A 12493-nucleotide genomic window follows, 5' to 3' on the forward strand; every position below is an offset into this window, starting at 1 on the left:
CAGATCTATTTTGCTGTTTGACTTGTGATTTTATTATATCAATAGAAAACCCTTTTTATATATGACTCCTAAGGAGTTCAGCTAAGTAGGCTTTATGTGACTTGACTTTGAACTAATTTAAAAGGTAAATTTTTTGTTTATTTCAGGAAATTTATTTGTGCAAGTAAAGGACAATACCTTCATCCGAAAAAAAGTAATGCTGGTAAGCAGATCCACAGTTGATTTCAGATCTTGGAGTCTTTCAGAATTGCTGGCAGGAAAATTATCCTGATGAATCAGGGAAAGAGGAATCATGCAAAATTTGAGTTACAGGTAAAATCCTTGAACAACTAGGTAAAAACCCTCAAAGAAAACATAAAGTGCTGTTTGGAAGGATTAGAGATGTTCACGTTGCCTGAATTCTGCCTGTGAGGTAGTTAATGATCAACATCCCTTGGACATCAGTAGGAACACCTTTGATAATGCTCCTGCACTTGTAATATGAATAATTCAAAATATTGTGATATTTACAAAATGGACGGAAAAATAATCTTACAAGAAGTCTGGGAACTGTTGCTACTGAAAATAATTTATGGGTTTTCCATGGCTCATACATCATTTGTAGGCATAAATGCAGTCATAAGCTTAATGTGGAAATAATATATTACATTTTTGCAATGATCTCTGGGTTAACAGAGTGATGTGAAGTAGTGTTATTTAAATAACTTCCTACTAATGAAATACCAGCCTCATGCTGCGATACTGTCTGGACAGTATTCTTCAAAATGAAAAGATCCTAGCATGAACATATCTCCTTCACGAAGGATATGGTCTTAAAAACTATGTATGTGCAACTTCTATTCTCTCTAATGCCTTGGGGTTCTTTTAAATATTCCCTTTCTCCTCCAGTTTTGGAGAGCAGGCCACATGAACAGACAAATCCTTGACGTGGAGGCTGCTACTCCTAGAAGCTGAAAGGCGAGGCACATGTGATGAAGCCCTGACTTATGTATTGTCCAAAAGTTTCATGATCCACTGGACTGGAGAAGGAGAGGGAATTCAAATGGTAACTGGCAGGTACCCAGTGCCTGCTTTCCTGAAAGGCTGGCTTTGGAGCACAACTCAGTGGAAGGCAAAAATGAAACGAATTCCTACCAAAGAGAAAAACAAGGAAACAAAGACTCTTTCAACATTATCAGGATCTTAGCATGCAAGTTGTAGCAAAAATGTCAGGCTCGCAGAAAAAATACAACAGTAACTGCACTTTGTACTACCTGAGTCAGTGAAGGTAATTCCCAGATGAATTAATTTAATCAACTTAAAACCAGTTACGGACCAATTTAATCAAAGTTGTTCAATACTACTCTTTCTTAAATATAAGATAATCCCTTGACCTTTTCTTAGCTTTTGGAATGAAGATACTAAGTTTTTTCTTTTTGTCAGAGTGGAATAACATGGGTGTTAAACAGTTTAAATTCTGTAAATTTTTGTTCCAAGGGATTTGGGGGTCTCATGGTGACTCAGATAGAATATGTTGTACATACCCTGTATTTAGATAAATCAATCCTCAGAGAATTGTGCAATTGATCCAGCAGCTTTATGAACTTTTCTCTCTGTAAAAAGAATACAAGAACATGTTGCACTAGAATTTGCAGGTTCCTGTAATTGTTGGGGGTTTAGAAAGCTTCTTCCCACTCTTAACTTATTTGAAAATCAATTTGTTTTCCGTTATTTCATATACAAGTGATGGTTTGAAACACTGTGTTTCAAGGCTAGGTGATGCACTTCTTTCACATTATTTTCCCTTTCTATGTTGTGTACCTGGTATGCATTAAACACTGTGTAGCTGTGAAATATGTTAGGGAGGTCACTAAGATTTTACAATGCAATATTTTCCTGTCTTATATTTGCCTTGCAACTGACTAAACTCTTGAAGAAACCACTTCCCACTTCCTTTAATAAGTAAGAAATGATGTTCATTTACTATAGAATTTGGTGCAAAGGTATGACTGAAAATTATACTTCTGAAACAGTGGCTTTTGTAGGAATAAGTTAAGTAATACTAATACAATTAAATGATATTTTTTCCTTTCAAATGTGAAAATTAACTTGTTATCTTGATAGATGAAGGAGCAGGGAAAGTATTTTGCTGTGAGATTTCCAGCTGAGTTATGCCATTCTCAAGTAATACTAATGAGTTTCTAATTACCATGTTAGAACATATTCCATAGTCTACTGCACAAAACTGTGAAATCTCAGCCTATGTGAAAGCAGCAGACTTCTGGAAGAAGCAGGAGCTGATAGCTCTCAGGGTGCACTGATTGTATCTGTACCATCCCTCAAATGTGATGATGAGGAATTTGAAAACAGAGTCTTTGTGCACTGTCTCTCATCAGTGGAGTTCTAACCTACACCAAACCCCGCTAATTTGGCACAGTTCCCTTAAGGGATCAATCAAAAGAGAACTTTTTTGTCATGTTATAAAGCTCTACTGAAATATTCAGTCAGCCAAATCATTCCCAGCTGTAGCCTCAGGAGTTGAATTTGAGATGTTCTTTTTGATGAATGATGTGCAGCTATTCACTACCAAATGCCTTTTGACCCAGGAGAGAAGAATAATCTGATATTTTGCCTATAAGTCAATTGTTTGAAAAAAGAGCTCCAAATCTCTTTTAGTGATGCCTACTACTCTTTTTCCATCCATCTGTTGAACTATGAATTGGATTGGAATTGCGTCAGAGGCAAACTGGCATTACCAGCAGAGAAAGGACTTAATCTCTGCCCAGTCTGAGGACAAGAGTAGTTCTGATCATTAGAAAAAATGGGAAAAAAGGATAAAAATCCAACAAAGCCATTCTAAATTTCAGAAGTTGCATCAAAGTCAAAGGTCTAATAAAGCTTGAACATTGAAAGAGAAGACTTGTTTCAACAAAGATGTTAAGTAATTCTTGGTTTACGCACCCAGATGTATAATTACATAATTTTATCTTGAAAATCTGAAATGCATAATTCCTCTATTATTCTAATACTGGAGAAAAGTACTAGTGCCTCTAACACTACTTCAAATAAATTTTTAAATTTGAAATTTTAATGTGTATTTAATAAATTTTAATTATGATTAATATTTTATTTCATGTCAATAAATGGTATTTTATGAAAACTGTAACATCAAGTATATCTTTGCTATTAGCCCTACAAATAAAAGCCTAACTAAAAAAAAAAAAAAGAAAAAGGAAAGAATAAATGCATCTTTCAGCATAAGATAGTGTTTATACCCTCTGTATCATGCGTAATATCAGAGCTATGAAGAAAACCTCTTTGAATTACTGCTCTGCCTTACTGCTCTCAATTTCTCTGAGAGTAGGTGAAGAAATCAGAATAAGGAGTGAATGGATCTTTATTTATTATCATGTTCAAAGACTAGGAAGTCCATGCTGTGAGATTCTTATCCACAGAAGAAAATCTAGCAATAACAAAAGAACTATTACCACATCCTGAAATGCTACTATTCCTCCTAAAATTCCTGATACCTAAATCCAGGACTTGGACAATTCACCAGCAAAAATTTCAGCAAAAATAAGAGAAAGTCCATTATTATGGATCCTTGTGAGAACAGCAGCATTTATGGCTACATCCACTAGGTTAACATGAGTTCACTGATGACACAGCCCAAGAAAGGAATTGCATCCAATACTTAGTCTAATGTAGTTTGCAGTTTGCAAGGCCCAGTGCAATAAAACAAAAACCTGTTTGTTGGAGATTTTAGTACTGTGAAGGTGTGCCAGTGCTTTCTATCCTCTATGCTTCACAAGAGGCTGAGCAGTATCTTCTCTGGCTTTTATGAGGATTAAACAGGGTAAAATTTTCAAAAGCTAACAACAACCCTAAATCTTTAAAATGAGCAATTAAAAAAAATTCAGTGTAGAAGTTAATATGGAATATAATAGGGGAAAAAAAGGACCAGAACTCTACTAAAAAAGAAAATCTACTTACCCCAAAGTTAGTAGCAGCAAAGCGATCTGAGGCAGATACATTAGTTGCTGCTGTTGTGTGAGCATAGAAAGCATTTATATTGGCCAACAATGTACTCATAACTGCTGGAACACCAGGGCACATGTATTTAGAAGAGAGACAGGAAAAGTGCCTGAAATTCAAACAAACCAACAGTTATTAAAGATGGCAGGGAATCTGCTTCTTCTCCCTTTATAATTTCTTTCTAACTCCAATGATGTAACTTTCAGGCTACCTCCTGAAAATTGTACAGATGTATGTGAGGAAAATCCAGGCACATGTGATACAATTGCCACTTGTGGCACACTGATATTTTCAAACTGGCCACATTAGATTCACATTCAGTTCTTACTCTGTTAATCCTAAACACAAAAACGTGACTTAATGTTTTAATTGCTATTAAACAAAACATTCATTATTAAAGAAAACCTAAAAAGCAAACTCTAACTCACCATCATGGAAAGTCACAGAGGTCTATAGTAGAAAAAGATTTAATTGTCGCCAACTAAAAGACTCAAACCAGCATTTTAGCGTGGCTTTTATTTTACCCTACATTATTAATGAAAGGTTCTTCAAGCAGCTTCTGGGTTCACCTTGATTTGAATTAGGCCATAACTGAAACTCTTCCACTTTGATTCAGGCCAGTAAAATTTAGGTAATCAGTCTGTTAAACCTGAAGCAGCCAAAACCAGAGGTGCAATGTGGCAGCACTGTTTACTTTTTTAATGAAACAGGAGATGCCTGCTGGAAGCATACAAAGAGCTTATAACACAATAAAACATGATGAAAGATGAAAGATCTGACAGATGAGGAGGGTGAACATCATCAGTGCAAACATAAGTGCAACATATGAAACATAAATTTCAAGAACTATAATTAGGCAGGACTGGGAGAGAGAAAGGGATAAAGACTAAATGTACACAAATAGGAAAGGGAATGAGGGGGATTAGGAAAAGATGGTGGTAAAAATGGGTGTACAAAGAGAAGAGGATTAAGAAATTCCAATCAGGCTCTGTATGACTGAAGGTCCTGATTTGGCCACATGCTCCTCTTAGCTGGAGACTCTGGCTCCTCTTTCCTGTTCCTCCTCAGGAGCATAAGGCAGAGCAGTGTGCTGGGCCTGAACCACCTGGGCACTAATGCCCTTCCAAGAAAAAAATTAACACAAGGTACAATTGAACTCTCCTGCCGAACTTGAGCCAAATACCCTTAACAAGTCACACTGCCTAAATAATCTTTCAAGGCGTTATTCAAGATTATTTTCCTGTAGGGGCAATTATTAAGTGCTAATATTTGCATTTTAAATAACTGAGAGAAACTGCTCAAAACTACACAGAAACCAAGCACATGGACTAGAGCCCAGCATTCCCAGCTATGTGCTCATGGAATAGTGTCACCAAACCTTTAATTCACTGCCAATATTTTCAAGAAGTGCACCTGAAGACTGAAATGTGAATTCAACAAAAGAAAAAGCCAGTTCTCTATCTCAGAAAAATCTTTCAAAACATATGTCACATGTTTTCTGTCAGGTAGAAGAATAATACTTTCCTTTGTAATGAAATACAATAGTGATGTCAGGTGGTTCTCATCAATAAAGGTAACCTTTAAAGCTAATAAAAATACCTCCTTATCTATGAGTAAGTTTGGGGAATATACGTAGGGGATGATCAGAACCAATTATCAAAAAAATGATAAAATAATTAATACTTTTAATACTGATGATCTTTAATTTCCAAAAATCTTTTAGTGGACTTAAAGGTCCTTAGTGCATGAGTAATATCAATCTGGAGATACAAAGGCACTAATACCCCACTGGCCTTAGAGTCATACCTGTAACACATGCTCTGCTGAGGGAGGAGGCAGGCAAAAGGAACAGTCAGCAGCAAAGAAATCACTGGGATTGTCTCAATTGCCTTCAGGGAACATGACAGACCATGGAAATATTGTTTGGGTCAAGATTTTAAGGTGTCTTCTGCAGGTTCCCCTAACCCTTTCACAATGAGTTACCCATGACCTGCACTAAATTCTTATATTGAGAACAGACCCTAACTGTACCAATTTTTCACAAGGAAAATTTAAAGCAATTGCTATAATTTATGTCCTTATTGTATCACTGCACTCTTTCACCTGTAATGTGCTTATTGAAAATTATGATAAAGCATGTGTGACAGATTTTTATTTCTCTCCATCATTTAATTAAAATCTCTAATGTTCACAGGATCTATTAAGTACACAATATGGGTCATGACTCAGAGTGCTGATAACTCAGGTTATCAATCAGCTACCTACAAGATACCTGGATTCCTTCTGCTTGCTAAAATGAATAAATCAAAGTAAACCCCTGTCCTTGTTTTTGCAGGTCTTTGAAAACAGCAGCCAGTAGCATGAGTTATTAACAATTTCTAGTGGGCACATGATGTTACAGCAACCATTGCTAACTCTCACAGATTTCAGAGCAAGGTTGCACTGCATAAGCTGAAACCAGGCCTGCTTGCTCCAACTTTCTTACTACGCAATTTTCTGACCAATAGACAGTGCCTGGGATTCTTCCAATATTTCTGCTAGTATGAATTAGTGAAGAAAGGAGTCTAATTGATGTGCTGTACTCATCAGTAAGCAAATGCTATCAATAAAAAATTAGTTTAATGGGCGATTTGTGTGCTTTCTGTAATGCTGTCACATTAATTGAAAACTAGCAGGAGAAAAAGATGACATAGTTAGTGCCCATTAACCTGCTGGAATGAGAGCTATGTTGCTGATTGAGAATCATTAGGTTCTACCTGTGGTGACTCTTGCCAGTAAGAAGTAAAGATCTTAATAGAGCTTTTATTGCACTTGACTCTATTACACAGTAAATTCAGGCTGGTGATATTATGTGTAATTTCAGTGTCTAGTCAAACACTGTCTCAATACGTGCTCAGATTTTTACCTTCTAAAGAGAAGTAAATGATGATGAAAGATGAATGACAGGAAAAAAATTAACTTTTTCTTTACTGCAGAGTGTGGCTTAATATACATAGGTAAATAAAATTCCAGTATGATTTCTTCTAGACATTGAATTTACAGCATAAACTGCCATCAATCCCCACAGTAATCAAAATAAAGGCCAACTGGATCACTGCGCCGTTTTTCCACTTTTTTTTCCTGCTTTTTGTGATATTTATTTTCCTCCCTATTGTCTCACACATTCATGCTTGTACTTCTGGGAATTACACATACCAGTCGTGTGGCTAACAGTGTTGGTCCAGCTGCTATCCATCAAAAAAAACCCCAAAAAAATTTCTCATCTGAACCATGTAAGAATGGCTGTAATGGTCTTGCTTTTCTTTTCCTAGCACAGACTCCATGAGGAATGGAAGTATAAAATAGTCATAAGAAAGAAGAGTGGATTATGTAACCTATACATTCAAGACTTCAAAGAGCTGCAATTGCTGCAACAAAATCAGTCTTTTTGTTGTATTTTACTTTGGGTTGATGGCTGTTTTTCTATTCACATGAATTCCACATTTGGTAACTTAAAGCAGATTTCCTTGCTCAGGAACTGTGCAGTCATAATCCGTATCTTGAGAGTGAAACACCTCTTCTAAGTCAGCATCTTTAGCAAAAAGATGTCTACATTTATCTCATAAAAATGTGGCGATGTTCCTATCTCCAGCAAGAGATGCAACCACACCTGAATTCATTATCTTTCTAAGTTTGGTGAGAAAGGTCTCAATGGGGACAATGACTAGAACAGACAGGTAACCTGTGTGATATCTCCTCGTCTGATACCCACATTTCAGTATGAGTATACTCACTGTATTTAGAAAATCAAGACTAAATATTTGAAATATTATTTCTGTGCTCTAAAGGAATAGATATAAATAATTATTGAGGGCCAGAAGGAAATTTTCAGGGTTTATAAAGGGATCATAGATGACAAAGACACCATCATGAACCAGAAATGACAGACAAGTGGGATTGTTTATTGCTGCAGTGGAACAGGATGCCAAGTCACTTTAGAGAGGGGTGCTTTAGAGAAGCTTAATCAGGTTTATGTTGTGTAGAAATGCAGAAAGGCGTATGTTCAGCATATAGCATCTATCCATACTTAAAAGGATCAAGACTGACTCTCATTAAGTGGCACTGAAACTTTTAATAATAGTTAACTTTAAAACAAATATTAATACTAAAAATTAAATCCAGGCAAAAAGAGCACCTCATTAGCAGCATCCTAAAACTCACACAGCCTGATAAAGTGTAGATGCTCTCTGAGGTCTGGATCCTGGGGTATTAAAGCTTAGTCAGTTTTGCATTTACAAACACAAACATTTTAATTTCCAGTGTTATCATGAGACATGCAGTAGACTCTGCAACTAGATTCTCAAGCAAAATATTCTTACACAATATTCCTCTGGGCAAAGTGATTGCATTCAAGTTCTCTCTCTGTCATATAGTAGAAAATTGCTTTTGTTTTAGTAGAAGATCTTTGTTACCAAATGCAATCTGATAATTCTATTTTCCAAATCAAGAAGCTGTACGTTTTCTTCCAGCCACTAAAATTGTTCCAGAAGAAAAAGGTAACATCATAAAAAGAAATAAAACCAGGAGATAACAGTCCAAAAGAAAATTCCTCATGACAAATAGACTTAGTGTCTGCACTACTCTTCTTCCCGAAGTCTGAATGCTCTGAGATGTGTCTGCACATGATTCAGCAAAACAACGTATATGAATATATATTTTTCTGCAAGTATTACTTGAGATTACATGCATCACTGATTTTATTCCCAACTTAAACAGGCTGGGGCTCTTCCCTCAAAAAGGCAAATACTCATTATTGACATGAAACATTTTAAAATATAAAAGGGTATGGGGACAATGAAATCTTAGCTTTTATTTCTTGTGACTATCAATATTAAATTCACTTTCTCATTACATCTGCCTTCAAATACCTGGTTTGCAGTCAACAGCATCAAGGAAATTTGGGGAAAAGGCATAGAAGAAAGCAAGAACAAAAAGAGGACAAGGCAAAATAGGCTAATTAACTTAAAATGGCTTGGTTAGAATTTTTAAGTAAGGACTCCCAAAAAATGTGTTGGAATATTTGCTCAGCTCCATGTTAGATGTGCAGACTAAATTTACTTACTTTCTATGATTATCTGTATGTTATGTTATTCACTGAGTTAAAAATAAAGCATCTTCGTTATATAAAAATATAACCTGTCAATTTCTACCATTATTAAGTAAAAAATATTTTATATACTCACATCAGTTATATTGCTATTTTTGCAATGCTAACTTTTGCAACATCTGAATTTCTAACATCAGTTTCAAACTGTTTTTGGAATTTTTTGCAGTACTTAAATATATTGAGAGATGAAGAAAAAATTCAAAATAATTTTACAGTTAAAGTTGTCAGTCAAAAATACTGTAGTTGATTATCTCATGTTATACTGAGATAATCAACTACTGGGGCTGTAGTTAAGACAAAAGTAATGATAAATCAGCCCTTTATTTCTTACACAAATTGCTAATAACAGCCATCCTTTGGCATTAATAACTCCTAAGTCATTTCTGGTCAAAACTTGAATTCCTTTTTATATACACAGCAGGAACAACTCTATCACTAACATTTTGGTAAAATCCCATACCATTTAAAATCAAGTTATAAAACTACAATACAAGGATAAGTTAATAAATGACATAACAATCACACAGAGCTACAGAGAAACTACACACAGAAACACAAATACTCATGAAAGTCAACACATTAATTACTCCATATGTAGTTTAAATACAAAACAGAGGAACTCTCGAGTTTCATTAAGTATTATGTGCAATGCTGGATAAGTTCCTTGAAGGAAGATCATTAAAAATGTGTATAGTAAAAAATACATTCCCTGAACTTCTATTAGATGAACAATACAAGAATTCACAGACAGCTACATAAACTGAAAGACAAGCACATTGCAATAGTAGGTGGTGTCAATATATTCTGCAATGAAAAGAAAACTTCAGATTTTTATGTACCTTCATACTTATTATAAGACTGTTCTTTTTAGGAGGTAATGAGATGCAAAAAAAATGAGAGATGCTTTGATTAAAAATCCCACATCAGGTTTCTGTAAGAAAAAAGTCAGCATTTTTTATTTATAGGACTCATTTGGAGTCCCCTGCTTTTCTACAGCTCCAGAAGAATATAGTTTTTTTTTACCAGAAAACTTTTTGCTGGATAAATTGAGGACACATGATGGATCTCTCATGTCTGCAGGCCTCTGAGTTCAATCATGCTGTGTTCTAAGGTGTTCAGACAGCTACTTCAGAATGGATGATGCAGTAATAGGTCTCAGTACTGTTAAAAATGGTTTGCACAAATTATTTACTTATACTATGGAAGTTCACTGTAGCGACTAGTGAGCTTTCATAGTAGTAGAAAAGAGTACAGAGCTTGTGAAACACTGTTTCAGTTGCATCTGGAACACTGGAAGTCTTTCTGAACTGTGCTATATATCAGTATCATAAGGATTAAGGAATGCATTAGCAGTAATACCAGTAACAGCTTATAAAGTGCTTATATCTTAAAGCCACTGCAGATGAGAAGCACTTTAATAAGAATCAGATGGACAAAATGATAAGAATTTAAAGTCAGGAATGGAAGAGAAACAGTGAATGAATTCACAAAAGGCTTGAGACTCGTTGCTTCCCTCAAACACATTGCTGACAACAAAGCAGAAGGCCAGCCATGATGCTACTTACGTCATAGCTTGATAAATATATTCAATCCCATAGCGCATTGCAAATTCATCCACAATTTCCTGTGCAGCATCATCAAAGTACACCTTCCAGGCCTCGTCGCCTTTCACCTCGGGGATTTTCACCACACCGTTCGACTTCACTTCCGTCAGGTAATGGAACAGATTCTAAAGGTAAGAAATACAGTAAAAGCAGGCGATCCCCCAGCCAGGGAATAATGTGCTCTGACTCCATGATTCAGAAGGCTGAATAATTGCTTTATTAAACTATACTATATTACACTAATACTATACTATACTAAGAGATACTATACTATACTAAACAGATATTATACTATGCTGAAGAGATACTGTACCAAAGAATACTAAAGAAAAACCTGTGGCTGTCTCTGACACAACTGGCCAAGTAAATAAAACAACCTTCACTGGTGTCCAATAACCAAATCTCTTTTGGTAAACAATCTCCATAACACATTCCACATGTGCCAAACAACAGATGCAGTGAATAGAGATAAGAATTGTTTTCTCTTCTTCTCTGAGCTTCTCACTGCCTTCCCCAGGAAAAATCCTGGGAGAGCGAATTATGTCTCTCTGTTCAGAGAATGTGAATACCACATAGAAAAGTTTCAAAAATGAAAGTTTCTCTTTTAAGAAGCATTCTGAAAATATATCCTACATATAGTTTTCAATATGCTGTTAGTCAGTTTTTGGATTGTTTCTTTTTCCAAAGACTGGCTCAAACTAGTCAGCAAGCTTGTGATTCAGCATACTGTATCTTCTTGATATAAAGTCCTGTCCTTTAACTGGCACAGAAAGACTACAACACAAAATAGTGCAGAAACTTCTCTTTTATATGCCCTTGTTAATGAATGAAATCATGGTGTTGTAATACTTATTACGGAGTGTTTCAATTTCAATTGTATCCATGACCAATAAATTTCAAATTCATTATTTAAGTCCTTCAGTTACAGGGAGCTAACAGAAATACTGCAGGTGCCTCTCAAGTTGTGCAAGGTGTGCAACAAAGCTTAGGTTTTGCACTCTTGGGAGCAAAGCTAGGATTTGACATTCATGGCATAGAATACTTCTCAGATTGCCCAGCTCCATATGTGTCCACAAATTCTACAACTTCATATGTATCCACAAAATCTAACAGATTTTATTTCCAATTTTCAGTGATTAAAAAAACCCTCTAAAATCTCAAAATACTTTCAATGTTGCTAATTAGGCCATAACTGTGTCTTGCATTCTCTTAAAGCATTTTAATATTGTCATTTACTTCATAAGTCAAACGTTTGCAATTTCAGGTCAAAACGGACCAGCACAAGTGCCCTAAATATCTGATTTTACAAATGGTGAACAATGGGATTTTGTGGCTACATGATAGTAGTGAACTTTCATCCATATATTAGCTATCATCTTTCAGAAACTACTTGTATTTCCAGAACAGAATTTCTACATGGATCACTATTTGAAGGAAAAGTAAAAAAAAAATCTTTCAGAAGACACATCTATTTATCAGAGATGATTTTTTTTTCAATATTGACAAAAGCAAACTAGATGAAAGGAAAATTATATTTTATAGTATTTGTGTTTCTCCTTTTTCTCACTCTCTAAAATACGTATACTGTAAAACAAAAGAATTCTTTACAGTGTACTTCTGTAATATATAGAAAAGTTTGAATTTTCCTGATGTTAGCAATCATGTAACAAAGTGCTAAATCAAAAAAGAAGTATAGGTAGAGTTATCTAGCTCAATCTCTTTTTCTAAC

The 12493-nt window shown here is 35.3% G+C and overlaps 1 protein-coding gene across 11 annotated transcripts in view; it reads right to left on the reverse strand.

Moving 5' to 3' along the window:
- Window positions 1-12493, reverse strand: part of UNC13C (unc-13 homolog C) — a 172594-nt gene that overhangs the window by 66470 nt on the left and 93631 nt on the right. For all 11 annotated transcript variants that reach the window (XM_064389637.1, XM_064389638.1, XM_064389636.1 and 8 more), the window contains 4 exons: window positions 10726-10889; window positions 3973-4123; window positions 1524-1592; window positions 178-267 (listed from right to left, as the gene is read on the reverse strand). In XM_064389637.1, the coding sequence (XP_064245707.1) occupies window positions 178-267; window positions 1524-1592; window positions 3973-4123; window positions 10726-10889 (474 nt within the window). The remainder of the gene's footprint in view (window positions 1-177; window positions 268-1523; window positions 1593-3972; window positions 4124-10725; window positions 10890-12493) is intronic.

This window comes from Passer domesticus, chromosome 14 (genome assembly GCF_036417665.1).
Source record: "Passer domesticus isolate bPasDom1 chromosome 14, bPasDom1.hap1, whole genome shotgun sequence".
Classification (NCBI taxonomy): domain Eukaryota; kingdom Metazoa; phylum Chordata; class Aves; order Passeriformes; family Passeridae; genus Passer; species Passer domesticus.